At 36.8% G+C, this 23,420-nt stretch overlaps 1 protein-coding gene across 1 annotated transcript; it reads right to left on the bottom strand.

The window, feature by feature from the left end:
- Nucleotides 1-176: 176 nt before the first annotated feature.
- Nucleotides 177-23,007, bottom strand: hlcs (holocarboxylase synthetase (biotin-(proprionyl-CoA-carboxylase (ATP-hydrolysing)) ligase)). The gene is made up of 11 exons (XM_087807577.1): nt 22,695-23,007; nt 21,226-21,363; nt 20,453-20,615; nt 18,637-19,640; nt 16,738-16,917; nt 14,613-14,887; nt 4,106-4,173; nt 2,621-2,781; nt 2,434-2,548; nt 799-1,012; nt 177-729 (listed from the first exon to the last, which is right to left on the bottom strand). Exons 1-11 carry the CDS (start codon nt 22,929-22,931, stop codon nt 558-560), a joined length of 2,727 nt encoding a protein of 908 aa, XP_087663703.1. The 5' UTR covers nt 22,932-23,007; the 3' UTR covers nt 177-557.
- Nucleotides 23,008-23,420: the final 413 nt, after the last annotated feature.

A 23,420-nucleotide genomic window follows, 5' to 3' on the forward strand; every position in this document is an offset into this window, starting at 1 on the left:
ATTGAATTTGATATTTAATCTTTGTTTGTGTAGATACCCTTTTAAATAATCACAAAAATCAAGAGCAAACACTGACGCACAACCAGTATATCTGCAACATTTTCTTCTTGCAAAAGTGAAAACACGGAAATTAAAAAATGGTATTTATTTAAAAATAAAAGAGAGTCGATAATATATTAGTCTTCAAATATTATTTATTTATAATATCCATATACATTGTGCTTCATGTAAACATAAAAAGACAGTTACATGGAAAACAACGTTGCAAAAAAAATAAAAATCAAGTAAACTGATTTTTAGTGTTTTTTCCAGTGATGTAGTTACAATAAAATGAATAAATTTAAGTGCAAGCAGCTGGTTCAACCAAACATGAAATATATCCCAGCATGGATGACGAAAATGCAACGAGAAAACTCTTGGAATGTCACTAAACATACAAGAAAATGGTCAAAATGCGAAGAGAGAATATTAAACGCTGCAAAGGTACATTTTTAACATAAACATCTGGTTGTAAACTTCAGATCAAACCGGAGAGTAACGTCTTCTTTTTCCTGGACTCACGAGCGTTTGACCATCACCAGGTTCTTCAGCATGTCGAAGGAGTTGCCGTCCGGCTCCACCGACACCAGACCGTCCTCTTTGTTGTGGACCTGAAGGAAGCCGTTCTCGTCCAGACCCACCACGTCGGCCTCCTGCCCGTCCTCGCTCCAGAGTCTCACCCGAGTCCCGCTGACGTCACAGAGTCAGAAAAGCATCAGCGAATAAAACAACCTCTTGAAGAATCCCGAGGGGCCTCACCTGTGGAGCCACCTCTTGTAGTAGGTCGGCAGGACCCCGTCCGGGCCGTTCTTCTGGAAGCTGGAGATCAGCATCTCCAGGCAGGTGACGGTGCGAGCGAGCAGCTGACTGCAGCTGAGCGGCTGCAGGCTCTGGTCGTTCTCGGCGTTGTGCTGCAGGATCAGGTCGTTGATGCAGGCGGTCGGGTTGCTGTTGCTCACGTTGAAGCCGCAGCCTGATGACATCACACAGGGTTTGAACGATGGTGTGGAAGAATAGCAGCGACATCAGAATATTGACATCAGAATATTGACATAAAAAACTTTAATTTTTTTTGATATAATCATAATTTTTGATTTTAAAATGTATAAATATATATATAAAATATATAAATAAATAAAAACTAATTTTTCCACAGAGTTTGAGATTATAATTTGAATAATTCCGAAAATTATTTTCTAAACTCAATATTTTGACATTCGTAGACTTTTAAATTCAATATAAAAATGTTGAGCTACTTCAAACTTTCAGCCAATCATGCGACACGCAGACGATCACGTGACAATATAGATGATCAAGTAGCTCAGGAAGCACCTCTGGTATTGACTGGTGACACCATTATAACGACATTTATATATTGAATTTACACGACTGTATATCAGAAAACGTTGAATTTAGGAAATTCTTTTACTGGAATTAAAATATCAAACTAAAAAACAGCCTTGTATGCGCTCTTAAAAGTACATAATCAGCACGCAAAAACACCCTTGTACTTACCCTTAAAAGTACATTATTAGGGTGCAAAAACACTGTTGTACGCATGCTTAAAAGTACATAATCAGTGCAATAACATCCTTGTACGCATGCTTAAAAGTACATTATTAGCGCGCAAAAACACTGTTGTACTCACGCTTAAAAGTACATTATTAGTGCGCAAAAACACTGTTGTACTCACGCTTAAAAGTACATAATCAGCGCAAAAACATCCTTGTATGCATGCTTAAAAGTACAAAATTAGCACGCAAAAACACCCTTGTACTTACGCTTAAAAGTACTTAATTAGCGCGCAAAACACACTTGTACGCACACTTAAAAGTACAAAGTTAGCGCTCAAAAAAACTGTTGTCGCACGCTAAAAAGTACATAATTAGCGCGCAAAAACACCCTTGTACTTACGCTTAAAAGTACTTAATTAGCGCGCAAAACACACTTGTACGCACGCTTAAAAGTACATAATTAGCGCGCAAAAACACCCTTGTACTTACGCTTAAAAGTACTTAATTAGCGCGCAAAACACACTTGTACGCACGCTTAAAAGTACATAGTTAGCGCACAAAAAGCCCCTTGTACGCACGCTTAAAAGTACATAATAAGCGAGCAAAAACACGCTTGTACACACACTTAAACGTACATAATTAGCGCGCAAAAAAAACTTTTACGCACACTTAAAAGTACATTATTAGCATGCAAAAACAGGCTTGTACACACGCTTAAAAGTACATAATTAACGCGCAAAATATACGATTTGAAATTTTAGATTCGACCGATCAATATTTTTCGACGGCACTTCCATAGAAAACATGGACTCATAATTGTGAAGAAGGCGGAGAGAACAAAAACAATAACACTGGTGGGTCAACATCGTGAGATAGTTACCGATGAGCACGTGGAAGGTGGAGCCCATGACCGTAGAAGTGACCAGAACTCCCCCCAGCTTGACCAGGTCACTGTAGTAGATGTCGTTCGGCCACTTTACCCTCAAGTCAACGTCCTGTTGGCCACGAATAAAAAACACAAAACTTCAGTTGAGACGAGAAGCGAGTGATGAATTCTTTCTACGCACCTCGTATCCGGGGAGAGTACGAACCGCCTCGATGACGGCCAGAGCTGCCAAGTGCTGCAGGAAGGGGATCCGTCTCCCTAACCTGGACTTCAGATCCACCTGCACACACAAGGTGAACATGGCGCAGCCTAGAGGACTGAGCCACGCGTTTCTGCCTCGACCTGATCCCAAGGATGTTTCAGAGGAGAGGAAAAACAAAGTTGACATTTTAGGTAGAACTTTATTGATCCCTCAGGAGTTTTTTCAGTATATATTTCAACAACAAGCATTATTTTTAGGGTTTAGGGTTTTTAGGTTTGACTGTGACAAACCTGTGAAAGAATGAATGATATGATTCTTTATCATTTCATTTTCATAAAAAAAAGCTTACAAAAAACTAAACAAACAACTTCAAAACTTCTTTCACTTTAGTCAAAAACCCAAAATTTGGCCCAAACCCCCAAAAAGACAATTCTTCAATCCAAGAACAATTTCAAATACTTTTTCTTTGTTGAATAGTTTTTTGTTTAAAGCCTGTTTATTTTGATGAAGAAACATTTTCTTTTGATTGAAAATATATTTTTGATTTAAGAACGTTTTTTTAAATGGAAAATATTACTTTTGATTGAAGCAACTTTTTTCTTTGATTGTCGTGTTTTTTTTCCCTCGTTTTACTAAAGAAATCTTTGTTTGATTAATGCAACTGATGTGCATTTTTCCACATTGAAGCATTTTTTTTAATTAAAGCAACTTCATTGTTGACAGAAAAAGGTTTTTTTTTTTTGGAGCAACTTATCTTCTATTTAAGCTAATTTGTTGTTGATAGATAATGTTTTTCTTCATTGAAGCAACTTTTCTTGGATTCAAGCACATTTCTTTCTATTGAAGAAACTTTGTTGATGAAAGAAAATGTTTTTCTTTATTGAAGTAACTTTTTTTTGGATTTAATACATTATTTTTTAATTGAATAAACTTTGTTGTTTACAGGAAAAAATGTTTTTCTTCTTTGAAGCAACCTTTCTTGGATTGTAGCAACTTTCTTTATATTTAAGCAACTTTGCTGATGAAAAAAAATGTTTTCTTTCTATTGAAGCAACTTTGTTGTTGATAGAAAATGTTTTCTTTTATTGAAGCAACTTTGTTGTTGATAGAAAATGTTTTCTTTTATTGAAGCAACTTTTCTTTGGATTGTAGCAACTTTTTTGATGAAAGAAAATGTTTTCTTTAGCAACTTTCTTTTGGATTGAGGCAACTTTTTGTTGAATGCAGAACCTCTTTTGATGATGCATATTTTCTTTTTGATTGAATACATTCCTTTTGATTAAAGAAACTTTGTTTTTGATAGAAAATGTTTTTGTTTTTTTTATTGAAGCAACTTATTTTGATTGGAAACAACTTTTAAAATGTTAATATTGCACAATCAAATGAACCTTATAGTGTTCTCTTATATTTCTTACAGCACATGTAAAGTCGTGTCTACACAAAAGTGCGAGGACGATCACTGACCTCTCCCCTGGTTCTGTTGAGCAGCGATCACCACTAAACCCACGTCCTTCGGCAGCTGATGATAGAGGCTGCAGGGAAAACAAGAAGCAAATATATTCAGAAAAAAAAAAACCCTCCACTCACCAACTCAGTTCCTGTATGATGGACAGACTTCAGATTATTCTGCTGAGGGCGTATGTGGAATATCAGGTTGAAGTGACCCTCGGGTGGAAGAGTCGTTTCATAGAAAAACAAAGTGCAATCCTGAAATATATGCAAATGTTAGCCAGATGTGTGTAGCCCGCGGCTAATGAAAGCACGCGGGGAATGTAGGAGCAGCTCCCATCTCAGGATATATTTGAATGAAAGTGGGATGACGCCAGGTGCCAAAAAACAAGGTGTCAAAAGTGTGAAATAAATACCCTGAGATGCACCTTTGCAATCTGAGGAGTCTCTTGTCAGGCTGAGGAATAAATAGAAGCGAGTAAAGTGCAGGGAGTTCGTCAGACTTAAAGTGTTGCTACCGACGGCACGGTTAAACAGGTGTTGTTGCACCTCCTTCCTACTGTCGGTTCTCTGGGTGATTATACTCATATATTTTTATTTAAATTCCATTTATGCAAGTTTAACTTTTTTTTTTTAACAAAGACAGAGAGAGTGCCTATGAAAAAAAAATTCAACTATTTGCTGGCAACCAGAAAATAAGTGAGAGGTTTAGATTAGTCGAGGATAAGGGTATGTATTGGTAAAAATCTGGTGATATGTATCACGATACAGGGGTAACTATACGATTATACTGTAGGAACAAGTATATATGTGTAGTATTGTCGAGTACTTGACTCTGGTGTTGCAGAATTTACAGACCACATGACTCTTGACAAAGTCGTAACGGCTTTAATTTGTTTTTTAAACCTACATATGTCCAAACGTCAGCTTTAAAATCTGCTGGAGTCACTGTATCCTCTCGTCCTCAGTGTCCTCACCTGTATCTAGCGGAATATCATTGTTCCTTTTAGCTGCGGAGGATGTAATGTCTGCCGCCGTGTAGCGCAAGTTTAACTCAACTGTATCCTCTCGTCCTCAGTCATCTCCAATTTCAACACAAAAATGTTATTTGCATGTTAGTTCTAAATACAAAAAAACAATAATTATTTTGTCATATATTTAGTGCTGTTGAATATTACATCGTGAAAGAAAATTGTGATATCCAAGTGTATCGTTATTTTCTTTCACCACTACTTACACACATGCTCTCTACTGACACCTTCAGGAGACCATTGAAATGATCTCGCTACATCCATTTATCAAATACATTATTTTATCTCTAACAAAGCCTATTTTAACCTAAAACCAAAGTATTTTATACAAACTTCCTTGAAATATAAACCATAAATTACTATTGCTTGATGGAGTCATTTAAGAAACATCTTCAGACGTTTCTCTTTGTTCAGGCTTTTCCTTGATTTTCTGGAACTCCTGTTGTGTTATCAGTTTTATCTTGATCTTTAAAGTATATACTTTATTGAATATTGTTTTGATTGTTTAAGCGCTTTGTGACCCTGATCTGGAAAAGCGCTATACAAATAAAAATTACTTAGTTACTTACAATAAAGATGATACATGATTTGAAAGCAACATATATTTTATATATATATTTATATATATTTTAAATCGATACAGTGCTGTTGAATATCGATAGAGTATCAAGAAGAACAAAATATATTTTGATTTTGGTTTATCAATATTTTTTTTCAACCCTAGTTGAGGTCACGACAGGCTAAGAGCAGTTTTCTGGAGTAATAACAGGATATATACTTAATATTAAACATGTTTGTGAGCGTAGTGCTAGACAATTAAAACACTTTTCCAGGACGAACATCAGAAAAGTACCAGCCCGGCCCGCGAGCGCTGGCGTGAGAGGTCAGCTAAGCCTCAGAGGTCGAGCTCAACGGAGGATAAACGGCCTCCAGCTGAGCCTCCCGGAGAAAAGAAGATGATTGAGTCGTCAGATCGCATGTCACTCTTTCTCACAGCCTCACAATGGCAACCGGGAAAAGAAGCCCAGAAGAAAAAAAAGAAGGACACGCTTAATTAAAAAGAAGGTTCCTCGCTCTCCCCAAAATCAACAGACTCGTTCCCACAACAGCGCCGGCCGACCCACTTATCATGCACGGTGTCCAACATTACGACTCCGGAGGCGTCCCATTTTAGACGGCGCCGCTAAAAGATTATTTGTCTCCGAGCCATCACTCTGAAGATTAAAACAAGCTCCCGAAAAAAAAGATGATTCCCTTACGAGGCGTCGATGCCGATTTCGCCTCAAACAGGATCGGCTGTGAATAATCAGCTTTGTATTGATCAGTCGGCCAGGAGAGCCACTAATCTGTAAATGTGATTAATTGACATAATCCTGTTTATATAGAAATCAGCGTTTCTAAAATGGCACCATTAGAAGGTGTCGGCTCCATTTACCCAGAGAGCTGATGGATGATCTTGCTCCTCGGGGTCGCAGATTTAAAATGTCCTTTAGACGTCCATATTCTGCCTGTTTAACAGAATCTTTGTTTCAGACGCATTAGGACTCGGCTCCGAAAAACTTATTTGACTTAAACATCATTGAGTTACATTCATTTTTAAATGAGATCTTTGTTTAAGTTCAGAATCTGCAACTTTCTTAACTAAGATGATGACGATGATTCGATTTTTGATTCTTCTAGGGATGAAAATATTGATACACTATACACATTAAGTCACATTTTAGTTTCATCATATTTCATTTATAGTTTAGATTCAATAAAGTATGAATAAAATAAAGTAATTCGATTTTTTTGAGAATTAAAACTATCAATTTGTGTTGCAATTAAACTCCCGGCCACTAGATGGGAGCACTCATTTCATCCACCACAGTTAAACCGCAATTAATCCCTGTGATAACTGAGGATGAGAGGATACAGTAGTTATTTTTTTAATCGATCTTCTTCCGATCAAAATCAGTTTTTTCGTGGCTTATATTTTAACAAAGTTTGTAATAAAACAACATTTTTCAATTCCATTACGTCTTCCGCAGCTAAAGGAACACTGAAATCACGGGATATTCCAGTAATGACTGAGGATGAGAGGATGCAGTGGCCACCTTAAAGATGATGTGAAGTAAGTAGGGTTGACCTTTGACCCTCCCTCAAACTGGTTATCGTCTAATAAATAAATAATTTAAAATAGTAAAATCAAACTTCTTTTCCATACAGCGACCAAAATCTCTAAAGCAATTTTGAATCTAAGGCGGATTTTAAATTTGCCAAAAAGGTGTAAGAAAATATTGATGCACTTTAATATTGTCATAATTTAAGAAAATAATACTGTATAGATATTCAGCAGCTCTATATCGTTTGAAAAATAAACTTTTCTAATTATACAATTACTTTAGAAATATTTAGAGTTTGTTCATTTTAGTGTTGAAATTGAACTTCCAGCGGCTGGATGGCAGCAGTTTATACGTCCTTCTCAGTTAAAGTAACAATGAAATCCTGGCGATGACTGAGGACGAGAGGATACAGTCGACTCCAGCAACTTTAAAAGCGGATCTTTGGACATATTTTGGTTTGAAAACAAATGAATGCAGTTACGACTTCGTCAAGAGTCATGTGGTCTGTAAATATTGCGAAACCAGAGTCAAGTACTCATCAATACAAATATATCGTATTGTATATACATATCGTATCGCCACACTCTTTTCAATCCACACCCCTAGTTTTGTTGGGTTATTGACACAGTTTCGACTTGGGTAGATTTACAAAAAACAAAATCACAAACCACTAAAAACTGAACCGTGAATCCATAACCAAATTGGTACCAGCAGGTGGGAGCAATAAGACTGGAGAACCAAATAAGAACCTGAACTCTCTGTACCCCCACATGGGAGTTTCGGGGTCTGGACCTGTCCAAGAGTGACCCTGCATAGTGTAGCATACCATCCACTGGTCCTCCCCGTTCCACTCCAACACTCGGCCACATGTGAGTTGCAGGAACTTTTCGGGCATCTGCTTACAATCTTTTATAATTACAGGTGGAGAATGCGAGGTCAATTGGACCAATTGGATTTTTTTTAGGGTCCAACCTCTTGCCGCGGAGTTATGGGGAACCCATTCCCCCCCACCCCCCCATGTAAGTGCTGTCACTGGTACTTTTAACAGGAAAACCAGACTCTAATCCCGCACACTGTCAGTTAGGATATTGGATTGCCTGTCCAAACAAATAGTGATTACCAGGGATTCGGGCCAACGACCCAAAACACCATTTAGTGCCCGGATGAGACGGTTCTGCTGGAAATGTCCTTCAAATACAACTAATAAAAGTGGCAGAATAATGTAGAATAATCAAGTGTGAATAAAAAACCAAGCGCCCCAAAATCCTTTCCATATGGAACTTGTACGACCCACCACTGTAAAGGGGGGAATATTCAGAATAACATTTACATCGCCCGCTCTGTGTTTTCTTTGATGGAAGTACACGAGTGAGAAAGTGGACCCATGGGTGTTCAGGTCTGGCCAGTAGGAAGTGTGTTTTCTCCAGGCTCCGGGGTCGGCCCAGCAGGAAGGGAATCATTATGTTCTCAGGAGGAGCTGCAGTAGTAGGAGGACAGTTCTTCGAGACGGTTGTCCCGGAGAACACCCGAACCGATGGTCGTCATGATGCGAGTGGAGCGTCGAGCGCATCAGGTCCGAGGAGGTCCCAGACAAAAGCAATCGATCTGTAGATCGGTAGACATGGGATGTGAGAAGGAGTTGAACTGGGGACTGGACATACGAAAATGGATGTTTTTTGCACCATGGACCAGTTTAATGCCATCATTATATACTTGGGTCGAACTTTATGTAAAGAAAAACTTAAAAATGATTCATATAGTGTTTGTTTTTGGCTTATTTTTGACCAGTTTACAGGTTTATCTTTAAGTAAACATCTGCATCTTGACGCATGAATCTGACCTATTTATCCAAAAAAAAACTTTCAGACAGTAATAATCAATAGAAAAGACATTTCAACCAAAATGATATTTTTGATTCTTCTAGGGATGAAAACATTGATACACTCTACACATTAAGTCACATTTTAGTTTCATCATAGTTCGTTTACGGTTAATATTGCAATAATCATAGTTTTTAATGAAAATGAAAATGATCATTTCTTCCGTTGTTATTAAGCTCCCGGACGCTAGATGGCAGCAGTCGTTTCGTCCTTGCCGCTAAAGCTTTGATGAAGTGATTACTTGGGACAAGAGGATGCAGTTGATGTTTTAACGATATTTTACAGAACTTTATCAATTTTATGATTTGAAATTATGTATAAAAACAACATTTTTTCGATTGGATGGCAGCAGTCATTACGTCCTCCACAGCTAAAGGAGCAATGGAATTCCAGTGATGACTGAGGATGAGGGGATACAGTGGACTCCTTAAAGCTGACGTTTGGATATATTTTGGTTTGAAAACAACTGAAAGCAGTTACGACTTCGTCAAGAGTCATGTGGTCTGAAAATACTACAACACTGGAGTCAAGTACTCGACAATACTTCAAATATATCTTTATTTCTACAGAATCACTATATATCGTAATACTGTATATCGTTAACCCTGTATCGTGATACATATAGTATCTACCGATTCTTGAAATATTGCGATGACTGAGGACGAGAGGATACAGTGACTCAAGCAGCTTTTAAAGCTGATGTTTGGACATATTTTGGTTTCAAAACTAAATGAAAGCAGTTACGACTTCGTCAAGAGTCATGTGGTCTGTAAATACTGCAACACCAGAGTCAAGTACTCGACAATACTACAAATATATACTTGTTCCTACAGTATAATCGTATCATATATCCTTATTTCTACAGAATCACTATATATCGTAATACTGTATATAGTTAACCCTGTATCGTGATACATATAGTATCACCCGATTCTTGAAATCTTACGATGACTGAGGACAAGAGGATACAATCAATTGTGATTCTTGTCAATCAAAACAAGATCAAGAGAACATACAATTTATGATTATTTTGTCTTTCTTTGTCCGGTAACAATTAACATGAGGAAGAAGCCGAGCCAACAAAGAAGCCAAATCAAGACGTTAACCAGTCAAAGACGGTCTAAACCAATCACCGCCCTGCAGTAATGCTCCTTCTCTGATGCCTCAAACATCCTCAAGACTTAAACCAATTTAAAAATCCATCGTCAAAACCCCAAATTGGATTGAACAGACACAAGAATTGATGAATGAAGAATTGATTCGGAATCAAATCAGGAACTCAAAAATATAAGTATCCGATTGTGAGTCAACCGAGGATTCAAACCTCTAATGGGTTTCGGGAAAAAAAAAAAAGCAACATTAGTTTCCTGAGGTGCAGCCAGTGAACCTTAAAGTTCTGTTTTACTCTCAACACCTGAAATAGAATTCCTGAAGTGTTTTAAACTCGTATCATAATAACATAATATCATAATATCATAATATCATAACTGTTAAGCACAGTTTGGTAAATATACATTTTGTTCAGGCATTGACGTAGACGGCTAAAGGATTTCGTGTGATTGAGTTTGACCCTGATGAAATGATCTGACTTACGGACAAACCAATGTCACTTAAAAGCCAAATAGGAATTAAAATTTGAAAAAAAGAAGGGTTTATTGCTTCGTAACGGTGTAAGAAAAGATTGCAAATTATTTTCCACAAAACAGTATTGATATTCAACAGCACTTTATGGCTTTTAAGTCATTTTTAATTTTTTCCATAGTTATTTTACGGTCTGAATTGAAATTAAGTGTGTGTAAAAATAAAATAATTTGATTAGATAGCAGCAGTCATTCAACCTCCACAGCTAAATGAACAATAAAAACCTGGAAATCCCGGCGTTGACTGAGGACGAGAGGATACAGTCGACTCAGCAGTTTTTAAAGCTGATGTTTGGACATATTTTAGTTTGAAAACAAATGAAAGCAGTTACGACTTCATCAAGAGTCATGTGGTCTGTAAATTATGCAACACCAGAGTCAAGTACTCGACAATACTACAAATATCTTTTTCCCAGTATCGTGATACATATTGTGTAGCCAGATTTGTGCAAATACACAACCCTAGTTTTGACTAAAAATATTGATAAACTCATATATCGCAATATTTTCTTTTTCACGATACTGTATCAAAGTTCTTTTATAGGTTATATTTTAATTATGTGTGTAAAAAAAAAAAAAAATCACATTTCTTTATTACAATTAATGTGTATAGATTGATATTAGCGAATCTTTCTGGTTTTTATTTTTGTCTTGCAAAGAAACCTTTAGCCACTAGATGGATAGTTCGATCAGTCATTACATCCTAAGCATCTAAAGGAACAATAAAATCATGGAAATCCTGGCGTTGACTGAGGACGAGAGGATACAGTCGACTCCAGCCGTTTTTTAAACCAAATGTTTTGTAAAACTTTGGTTTCACATCAAATAAAAGCAGTTACGACCTCGTCAAGAGTCATGTGGTCTTTAAATTCTGCAACACCAGAGTCAAGTACTCGACAATACTACAAATATATACTTGTTACTACACTATCACAACACTAGAGTCAAGTACTCGACAATACTACACATATATACGTGTTACTACACTAACACAAAACCAGAGTCAAGTACTAGACAATACTACACATATATACTTTTTACTACACTATCACAAAACCAGAGTCAAGTACTAGACAATACTACACATATATACTTTTTACTAAGGTATCACTTTAGTTTACTTTACAATACACGCTCCTAGTTTGGGTTAAGGTTTGCTCATGTTTAGAAAAACCATCTGGATCCTAAAATTAGTTGAAGATTTGTCTCGGTTTTTGCTGGTATGTTTTGCCAGAAAGTTACTACAGTATCGCAATATAATCAATAAAAATATATGGTCGCCGAAGTATCGTATTTCGCCAGATTTCTTCCAATCGCTCACGAGACCATGGCGAAGGCAGAGGACGGTCCAAGAGCCGAACACGGTACCGACGCTGACATCACCGGCTCTCGTCGGCCCGATCCCAGCGTCCTCGGTGTGGCGCGACCTTGTGAGAAACACTCTCAGCGCCGGCGCTGGCATTCTTCAGCCCCTCGCTGCCAAACAAAGCATTAATACTGTTGGCAAACACACACGCTGAATAGTATTCAGTCTCTGCTTTAAGTCTCCGCACTCCATAACAGCTCTGGCTTTCTTACACTGCAGCTTTCATCAGCTCCCCGATCCCAGACTCTGACCCGAGGGCAATTAGCCTCCAAACACATTCACTCTGTGTCTAATAGGCCGTCCTGAAGCTCTATTTATCGGGGAATAAGCCTCCCGACAGACATCTCGGCAGATTACAAAGGACACAGCAGCACCTCTTTGATGATCAACTCATTTCATTAAAAGTGCAATTAGAATGAAATGAGAGTTTTCTGACGAGAAGCGCCGTGATGGTCTTTGACTGGGAATAACTTGTTTAAGTTATGATCACAGTTTTCATCGGTTAAATAATGAACCCTTGAAATACGGAAGGATATCAGTCTCATTGAATGGTTGAGTTTAACACGTTGAAACTTTGTTATTTTGTTTTAAATGTTGTTGAATAACTGTATTTAATTATTTTTACATTGAAATTTGAAGTTTTTTTTTAATCATTGAATGGAAGAAATGAAGTGAATGAATCCTATTTTACACATAAAGTGTGATATGCAAATTCCCATTATTCAAAAATATATTTTCAAAATGTAACATTTTTAATTTGTAGCCTCTTAAAAGAAATATATATATATTTTAATCATTATTTTTGGCTTTAAAATCATACATTATTTTATTCATAGTTTTTTGTGGTTGGTGTAGAAAAAAAATAGCACTTAGATGGCAGCAGTCATCACGTCTTCCGGAATACAATCTGGTGAAGACTGAGGACAAGAGGATACAGTCCCCCGGAAGACAATACCAAAAAAGTCCCAAGAAACTTGGTTGAACCTTCAGTTGATCATCCAGAATAAAATCGTGCAGCTTCTGGGGAAGACTGAGGACAAGAGGATACAGTCGACTCAGCAGACAATACCAAAAAAATGTCCCAAGATACTTGGTCGAAACCTTCAGTTTATCATGCAGAAAAAAATCCTGCAGGTTCTGGGGAAGACTGAGGACAAGAGGATACAGTCGACTCAATAGACAATACCAAAAAAATGTCCCAAGATACTTGGTCGAACTTTAAGTTAATCATGCAGGATAAAATCGTGCAGGTTCTGGGGAAGACTGAGGACAAGAGGATACAGTCGACTCAGCAGAAAATACCGAAAAAGTCCCAAGATACTTGGTCGAACCTTCTGTTTATCATGCAGAAAAAAATCCTGCAGGTTCTGGGGAAGACTGAGGACAAGAGGATACAGTCGACTCAGCAGAAAATACCAAAAAAGTCCAAACATACTTGGTCGAACTTTCTGTGAATCACGCAGAATAAAATCGGACCGGTTCTGGGGAAGACTGAGGACAAGAGGATACAGTCGACTCAAAAGACAATACCAAAAAAGTCCCAAGATACTTGGTCGAAACCTTCAGTTTATCATGCAGAAAAAAATCCTGCAGGTTCTGGGGAAGACTGAGGACAAGAGGATACAGTCAACTCAAAAGACAATACCAAAAAAGTCCCAAGATACTTGGTCGAACTTTCAGTTAATCACGCAGAATAAAATCGTGCAGCTTCTGGGGAGGACTGAGGACAAGAGGATACATTCGACTCAAAAGACAATACCAAAAAAGTCCAGACCAGGACAAGACCACCCCTCACAAGTCTCTCGATTGCTCCCAATCCCAGGGAGATCCTGATGAAAATGTCTGAAGGAATGTTCCTTTTCATTGACTTACAATAAAAAAAAAAGTGACCCTCTGATTAGGCTTCATCAGACTTCGCTTTAAAATAACAAATTTGAAAAAATATGATACATAAAGAGACGCACCCCTCAAACCTCGGCTGACTATCAGATGATGCCCCCCCCCCCCCGCCCCCCTGACCCCCTCCTGGTCGCCCGTGCGATGATGTTAAAAGCAGGCGTCCTGTCGGAGCATTAATCAAAAAAGGTGGAAACATCTGGAAACTGCGATATTAGCAAAGATATCAAACAAACGCAAGAGGTTTTCGGGGCTGGACGTCCCACTCCTTCACCCCACTTAGGGTTTTGTACAACTTTAATGATAACACTGTCTGTTCCAATCAGCTCAGCGCCGCTCCGAGAGCCATTTGTCAAACTTTATGACAGTTTTAATTGCTCCCACCTGCCGCCTGATGGACCTGCTCAATGGCCACTTTTTTCTCACATGTGGACGCACACAAAGGAGTCTATTAGGGGCGGCTCGCCTGCGCCGCGCTGAGGTCAGTCGGGCGTTAAATTAGTTCCAGCCCACCTGCCCTCCCACACACACATGTGTGTGTGTGACTCTTTGAAATCAAGTGGCATTCTTAAAAATAAAGCTTAATATCATAAACATCCTTTACCCGTCCAGCAGCTCCATGGTGGACGTCACCACGTCGGCGTACAGCACCGTCTGCCCCAGCAGCCGAGTCTTCAGGTTCCTCCTGTAGGTCTCCAGGCTGAAGTTCTCCGAGGTCTGCGAGGAGTCCGTCACGAGGGGCAGGACGCCGTCGGACGGCGAGGGGTCTTTCCCGAGCTCGGAGCGGGTCGTGATTCTGAGAGAACCCTTCGGCAGCTTGAGCAGACCTTTCGGGTCAGTGTGCTTCTTCAGCCACGTCAGGAAGTTGGACCTGATCTTCTGCGGAGAGACACATGAAGATGCTTTATTGAGAAGCTGGGATTAAACTATGCATTATTAGAGTTAGATGAATCGACGTAGCAAGATCATTTCAAGGGTCTCCTGCAGGGGTTTATAGGGAGCAGGTAGTGATGTAAGAAAATATCACTGCACTGTATTGTACTGATTTTTTATTTAAAACTATTTTTGGCTTTCAAGTCATTTTATTTTTTTTATCAGAGTTATGTTATGGTTTATATTTCAATAACGTGTTTAAAAATAAAATAATTCGATTTTTTTTTATTTATTTACATTTAACCTTCAAATATTCACAACGTTTGTTAATTTTTTTGTTTCACTTAAACTTCAGGAGGCAGCAGTCTTAAGAACCAAGGTAATTCAGCCAGATGACTGAGGACGAGAGGATACAGTCGACTTCAGCAGCTTTTAAAGCCAATATTTGAACATAATTTGGTTTCAAAACAAATGAAAGCAGTAACGACTTCGTCAAGAGTCTGTAAATTCTGCAACACCAAAGTCAAGTACTCGACAATACTACAAATATATCCTTGTTCCTACACTATCATAATACCCTGTATCGTGATATGTAACGCCAGATACTTGCCAATATACACACTTCATGTTTAGAGCCCCTCGAATCAAGAGGTTTGTCTCCTCCATGTTCACTTATTTACTACGTAGAGGGTTGGAAATACTTCTTAAACAACACAGAACAAGAACTTCAGGAAAATGCAGATGGATTTCATCACCTCCATGACTGTGCTACTGCTCAACAAATCTGAACACATGAAACACCCCTGCTCTCACACACACACATCAAACGACCAAATAACTCAGAAAGACACTGAAATACTGTAAGATTTACTAACTTGCTTTGGACCTTCAGGTCAAAACGCAAAAGAAACAATGATTTAAGAAATACAAATATAGTAGATTAAAGAGTTGAATGATTCAACACAAGAACGTTCAGAACACAAACACACGGAATTCGTTACAACATTGTTCTCTTGAGAATCAGGGACAACTTCTACTTCATCCGAGAGAAATAGCGCCCCCAAGTGGGCAGTTTTAGTAAATGCAAAATGACGTCTTCAAAAATCCGTTTAATACATATTAGGGCTGATATGGAGATATATTATTACCATCGGAATATTGAACGGGTCAATTCAACATTTCGAAAAGAATGTTTTTTTAATTGAAATGTAGCAGTGTTTTTTTAATTATTTAATAATTTAATTCAATAATGTAAATATTGGAAAGTTGAATTTTGATTTTGTTTAACAATTGAATGTATTTGAGATGAAAGCTTGTTGTGATACTTCAAACTACTATTAACACAATATAATATTTTAAGGACCAACCTTTTTATTTTGAATTCAAAAGACTATGATTTTTATCATAGAATTTAGAAACATTATTTTATATGTTTCTTAATTAGAATAGGGAAATATTTATTTCATGAATCCATTTAAAATATTTTTAGAATATTATAAAATAAATACAATATCTGAAAATATTCAATTTTTAAAATTAAAAATCAAATTCAACATTTTTTACAAAACAAATTACTGAATCAATCATTAAAAAAAACAATGAAAAGCTTAGGCATTAAAAAATAAAAACATTTAAAATGCTAAATTCAACAATTTAACCCTGGCTTCCATTAAACCATATGCAGTGGTTGAGGCTGTTCTCCTTGACCCAGAAACAACACAAGGGATACCAAATACGCATTTGTTTTCAGGCCTACAATAATATACATATATATACATATATACACTTCCATAGACTGATCACCTTATGTTAAAGCGCATCTGTATATGTTAAAAAAAATAAACGGGTGTTCTTACTGAGGAAGTGGCCAGGAGGTGAACTGGACTCGGCTCTGGAGGCTGGTTCTGTTGACAGCTGAGGCCCAGCGAGGTGAGGATCTCTCGCAGGATTTCATATCGAAGATGGTTACAAACCTTAAGCTGTTCGAAGCCTTCCTTGGATAGAGTCTGGGCTTCTGGGCTGGTTTCAAGATGGACCTGCGCAAGATTATTTCATGAGGCTATTCATATATTTGTGTTTTTTCCTCTGATCTATGTTCTTTATATTCACACTTAGTCATTATTTGCACTTGGTTTGTTTATTTGCGATTTGTTCTTGTTTTTGTAAAACTATCATCTGCTGTGTAAGTCTATCTATCCAATCTAACTTTCGCAAGACTATATACTACTTTAATGTTACAGTAAAGTACTTTTATATTCATTTAATCCTGTAATAAGCGCATTATATTCAAGTTTAATTTCGTAGTAAAGTTTTTGTACAGCTTCAATCCTGTAATAAAGTACTTTGTACGACTTTATTCTCGTAATTTACGAATTATTTACTACTTTAATGTCATGGTAATCTTGTATTAAACACATTATATACAACTGTAATCACGCAGTTAAGCATTCGTACAACTTTAATCTAGCATTAAAGTACTTTGCATGACTTTATAACCGTGATTTACACATTTTCTACTTTAATGTCATGTGTAAAGTACTTTTATATGACTTTAATCTTGTAATAACCGCATCATACACAAGTTTAATTTCGTAGTAGAGTTTTTTTACAGCTTCAATCCGGTAATAAAGTACTTTGTACGACTTTATTTCCGTAATTTCCACATTATTTACTACTTTAATGTTATGGTAAAGTACTTTTGTACTACTTTAATCTCGTAGTAAACTAATACACCATCTAAATCTCGTAGTTTAGACTTTAATACGATTTTAATCTTGTATTAAACACAATATATACAACTGTAATCTTGCAGTTAATCATTCGTACAACTTTAATCTAGCATTAAAGTATTTTGCATGACTTTATAACAGTATTTTACATATTATTTACTACTGTAATGTAATGTTTAAAGTACTTTTATAAGACTTTACTTTTTTAATAACCGCATCATATACGAGTTTAATTTCGTAGTAGAGTTTTTGTACAGCTTCAATCCCATAATAAAGTACTTTCTAAGACTTTATTCCCGTAATTTACACATTATTTACTACTTTAATGTCATGGTAAAGTACTTTTGTACTACTTTAATCTCATAGTAAACTAATATACTACCTAAATCTCGTTTTTTTAGACTTTATTACAATTTTAATCTTGTATTAAACACATTAAATACAACTGTAATCTCGCAGTTAAGCATTCGTACAACTTTAATCTAGCATTAAAGTATTTTGCATGACTTTATAACAGTAATTATACACATTATTTACTACTTTAATGTAATGTGTAAAGTACTTATATATGACTTTAATCTTGTAATAACCACATCATATACAAGTTTAATTTCGTAGTAGAGTTTTTGTACAGCTTCAGTCCCTTAATAAAGTACTTTCTAAGACTTTTTTCCCGTAATTTACACATTATTTACTACTTTAATGTAATGGTAAAATACTTTTGTACTACTTTAATCTCAAAGTAAACGAATATACTATTTAATCTTGCATTAATCCTGAGGGATCAATAGTTTTACCTTACCTTACCTTAATACAACTTTAATCTAACGTTAAATTATTTTGCATGACTTTGATCTTGTAATTACCCTTCATATACGACTTTAATAATATAATATATAAAATAAAAATTGAAAATCATTAAATGGTCCTAATATTTCGTCGTGGTTTAAGGAAACATTTGACCCAAATGTTTATTTTTAATTAAATTAACCCTGGCCTTATCTTCCACATTGCTGCACCCCTCACCTGACAGACCACAGCCTCCCCTCCGTCCTCCCCGTGCGTCACCCGGACGATGACCATGTCTCTCTGGTGAGCGCCGGCTCCCCTCAGTTCCCCCCACAGCTCCACCTCGCCTCCTTCCTGAGCCGCCCGGATGTAGACCTTCCCGCTCGCCAGCACGTCCGTGTCCAGCTGGCTGTTGTCCTCCCTGGTGAAGGACAGTCTGCAGACCTGACCCCTCTGACAAACTCTCGGCTCCAGAGAGAGACCGGCGGGACACAGCGAGGAGGACAGGCCCAGGACACGCCCGCCCTGACTCAAATACGTGAGGATCCGAGTCTGGAAGTCCGGGGTCAGGGCGTCCGTCTCCGCCAGGACCAGCAGCTGAGTGTTGTCCAGCCAGGGGTCGCTCAGAATTTGCTTGGGCAGGAGAGGGTAGATGATGTAGTTCCCCGTGTTGATACACTCTCCCAGGACTCGCTGGACGCTCTGGAAACGCTCCGGACATCCGCCCGTGTACACCAGAACATTCGGGGGTTTCTTAGTCCACTTCGAGACTCGACCGTCATCCTCCAGTTCCTCCAGAGCCTCGTCCTCGCTGTCCTCCAGACGCTCCGATCCGTCGGCCGGGAGCTCCGGGATGTTCTCGGCCGACGCGTACTTGACCGAGAGGATGGTGCTGCTCTCCAGCTGCAGGCACTCGTGGCAGCTGGAGAGGTGGAGGTGGCGTCCCTCGCCGTCCATGTGGTGGTGGCTCCCCAGGGAGTGGTCCTCCGAGTCGCTGACGGGGCCCCGATCCTGAGTCTTGTTGTCGACGGGGTCGGACCGCCGGCGCTCCTCCAGTTGCTTCCTGTGTTTGGCCGAGAAGAGGGGGCTGCCGGAGGGGAGCTGGAGGAACTGCTGGTCCGACAGCATGTGACAGGAAGTTGCCTTTTCAGTCAATTGTGGGAACGTCGCGGTGATTCTTGGAACCAGGAAGGGCTGCTTTTCCTGCAGCGTGCTGAGAGTGGACTGTTGCAGGAGAACCGCTGAGGAGGAAGGTAGATTTTTGTTTTTTTAAATCAATCAAAATAATATCTGTAAATCAAAACATCTATTTTTAATTTTAAAAAAAGCTACTTGACTCAAATTAAATTTTCTTTATTAAAAAAAAAATGTGCTTCAATCAAAGAAAAATAATCACAAACATAAAAAAAAATGAGCTTAAATGAACAAATATATTTTCAACCAAAACGTTTCTTTAATCAACAGGATATGTGTAATAAAAGAAGTTACTTAAATTTAAAAAAATACATTTTCAATCCAAAATCAAATTCAATAATCTAGTTAATTCTTTAAATTTTTTTAAAGAATTTCAACTTTTAAAAAGTTGCTTCAATCACAGGCAGGATTTTCCAAAAATATATCTAATTGAAGCACTATTTTTTGTGTCTGGGTCGTATTATGTGTAGGACATGTGTGTCTTAATTATTAGATCCCCAAAAAGTTTAAATAAAATATATATACATTTGGAATCGTATACAAAGTTGCTTTAATAAAAAGAAAGTCAGTTGGTTTATTGATGAAGCAACTTTATTCTTGATATGAATTTCTTTTTTTTCTTTCCAAAAGTACCTCTTTATTTTAAAATATATATTTTTTTATTGGGCCAACTTCGTTTTTAATTAAAAAATACTTTTTTCCGATTGAAGCAACTTTTTTTTATTGAATAATAAATGAACAAATCTACCTTCATTGTATATTTTGTTCAGCCTTCTATACATTTTCAACTACCCTTTAATCCTCAAATATCTTATGTTATCTCGATCTTGCTAAAAGAAAAAAGGTAAAGCAAACCTACGGACTATCTTTGAGGGCATCAGTCCTTTATCCAGCTGCAGTCGGTTCTCTATGAAAGCCACGCCCAGGCGGCTGAAGTTCTCCACGGTGGCCTGAGCCACGGCTCTGAAGGGCCGACCAGAACTACAGGCCAGAGGGAGACAGAAGTCGGACCAGTTCAGCACCTGCGGACCACAAGAAGGGATGAGACTGTCGTAGATATGAGCCTTTCAGTCATGTGACCAATTAAAATGCATTTGATTTTTTAAATTAAAAATACATTTTCTTTGAGTTTTGCATTATGTTTTGAATAATTGAATTAAATAATTTGTATATTGATAGGTTGAATTCGTTTTTTTTTTATAAATTAATTGAAAATCAATCAAATTATTATTTTACACATATAGTTTAATATTCTCAATACATACATTTTTTAGATTATATATTCTTTTAATTTGTTGCATTTTAAATTCAATTTAAAAATGTTGGCACCATTAAACCAACATTACAAATTAATATATTAAATTAATTTTCGAATTTAGAACATTAGTATATCAAACTCTATTTGGATTAGAACATTAATTTATTTTGAATGTATTTAATTTTAATTTTAATACTTAAAAAAAAACAACTGTCAATATAGAACTTATTAAATTCAATTATTAAAAAAAATAAAAAATTCAATGCTTAAAAACAAAAATGTAAAACAGTTAATATTAATACATTATTGTAATTAAAAGATCATTTTTGGATACAAGAAAAGAATGACTTTAGAAAAGCTTATAAAAAACCCACTTTCTTCTTTGTTGTGTGAGGTTTGTTGTATCCAACCGCTTGTCCTGTTGCTTCAATGATGAAAGAAATGAGGTCCAATTGGGGACCACCAACCATGGAAGACCCCATCAGAGTCCACTTGCTGAGGTCATCACACACCTGCAAAGAACGAGAAAAATAATTGTCCAGTGTTTTAAAAATAAATCTCTGCATCTTTAACATCTTTCAGTCCAACTTCCTCTTCCATCTGCTGATGCACTATTAATGTTTAATCTAAGTGAACAAATTAACTGTGAAGCAAAACGTTTGTCCTTATAAAAGAAAAATAAATAGAAACGATTCTTATGTCAAATATTGGTTCTGTTTCACAATAATAAATGAATTATTGATCATTTCTTCGCTGTAATTATATGTATTCATTACGCTGCTATTTGAATGGAATATAATTATTTATGATTCAATGCTATATTTTGAGAAGGTAGATGTGACATGTTTTAAAGTTACTGTACACATTGTTTACACCGGACAAGATGATCAGATGTTTGTTTAAATAATACAAAAAACATATTTGATTGAATTGTAAAAGTGCAGTAAAGACAAGGGATGTTTTGAAGGTGTATATCTTACTAATAATTATTATTAAATTAATCTTTATGAACATTCCCAAAATGACAATCAAACTCCCTGTACTTCGTGCACTTACTTGTCTATACTGACTTTAACTTTAAACTTTATACTTTTACTTGTTTTATTTATTTTGATTACATTTGGACATTTGGAAAAGACCTCACAACCATGTTTATGTTTTCTTTATTTATTAAGAGTTTCTATATAAAAATAAAAATTGACGTTTTATAATTTAAGCGCTCTATAAATTTAAATTATTCACTTAGTTACAACTCCAGGCATTTATAAAAGTAAAGTTATATTCCTGGACAATTAAAAAAAAACTGACAGATATATATGCACGTATATTTCATAAACACAAGCATTGAGCAGGGGTCAAGGGTCAACTGATGAAAGCTTTCATGTGACGTCATGCTCCATTTGAATGTTTGTCGTGTCGATATTGTGTGAACAAACACAAGAAGAAAAACCAAATTTACACATGATAACCTGTGCATATAAAAATCTTTTTAGATTTAGATTGTGAAGATAATCTTTGACATGGAATTGTAATATAATGCAGCTGCTATTGAAAGAAGAAAATAAATTATGGGTAAAACTTTAAGCTACAATGATAAAATATAAGGAAATTTAAATGTTTTAATATGATTTTACGAAATATAAAATGGCAAACATATGATAACTTTCTTTTAAAAGTTACTATGACATTGGACTGAATGACAATTGAAAAATGAGTTTATAAATAAATAAATGAAAACATTTTTCAGTCTCACTGAAATTCACATTTAATAATATGACAAGTTGAAGGAACCATTTAATTGTTTATTATCAGATGATGAGAAAACATTCAACTACTATTTTACCTCCGGCTCGGTGACATACACCGACTTGTTCCCCAGCTGCAGGAAGACTCTGTCCTCTGGTCCTGCAGAAGGTGGTCCTGGTACCAGCAGGGATGACACCGAGGCCGGTCCAGGACTGAGACCGAAGCTGAGGCTGCTCCTGCTGCCCTTCAGTCGTGACAGTCGGTGTCGGATGAGCGTCGAGTAGCATTTGTGGAAGCGCACCCAGAGGTACACGTAACACAGGGTGATGAGCATCTTTCACGGGCTACATCTGGGATCGGAACCACCTGGAGGTTCGAGGTGAAGCAGAGAAAACACAACACTGCTGTCAAATTCCACTACTTCCTGGCTCTGCTTCTTCTCGAGAGGACGAATAATAATAGTTTGTACGATGTATCGCCATCTAGCGGCGAGGAGGTGAAGGTCGACGTCTTGTTGAGCTGAAAAAAATTAATCAAAACACGTTTATTGCAAGTGTTAATTCAATTTAATTGAAAAAAACAATAACAAAAAAAACTAAAACAAAACAAGTGAATAGCAAATTCGTCCGAGCTAAAAATTAATTATTTTTTATTAATTAAATTAAATTAAATTAACAACTTGTTCTTGATCTGCTGAAATTTAATTCAAAGTCTATAGAACAACAACATAACAAAAAACACTTTTGTTCAAATGTTTTAATACGTTTGCAATTAGTAAGTAGAGTAACTGAAAAAAAAAAATAATAATAAATACAAATTACCG

This window comes from Callionymus lyra, chromosome 14 (genome assembly GCF_982586985.1).
Source record: "Callionymus lyra chromosome 14, fCalLyr1.hap1.1, whole genome shotgun sequence".
Taxonomy (NCBI): Eukaryota; Metazoa; Chordata; class Actinopteri; order Syngnathiformes; family Callionymidae; genus Callionymus; species Callionymus lyra.

What these genes read in the sequence shown, in the direction of transcription:
- hlcs (XM_087807577.1), bottom strand. Translation starts at nt 22,931, where the DNA reads ATGCTCATCACCCTGTGTTACGTGTACCTCTGGGTGCGCTTCCACAAA. An exon ending in CTCACACAACAAAGAAGAAA is followed by an intron (nt 20,616 to 21,225) that starts GTGGGTTTTTTA and finishes TGTGGTCCGCAG; the next exon opens with GTGCTGAACTGGTCCGACTT. An exon ending in GGGAGGCTGTGGTCTGTCAG is followed by an intron (nt 16,918 to 18,636) that starts GTGAGGGGTGCA and finishes AATCTTGCGCAG; the next exon opens with GTCCATCTTGAAACCAGCCC.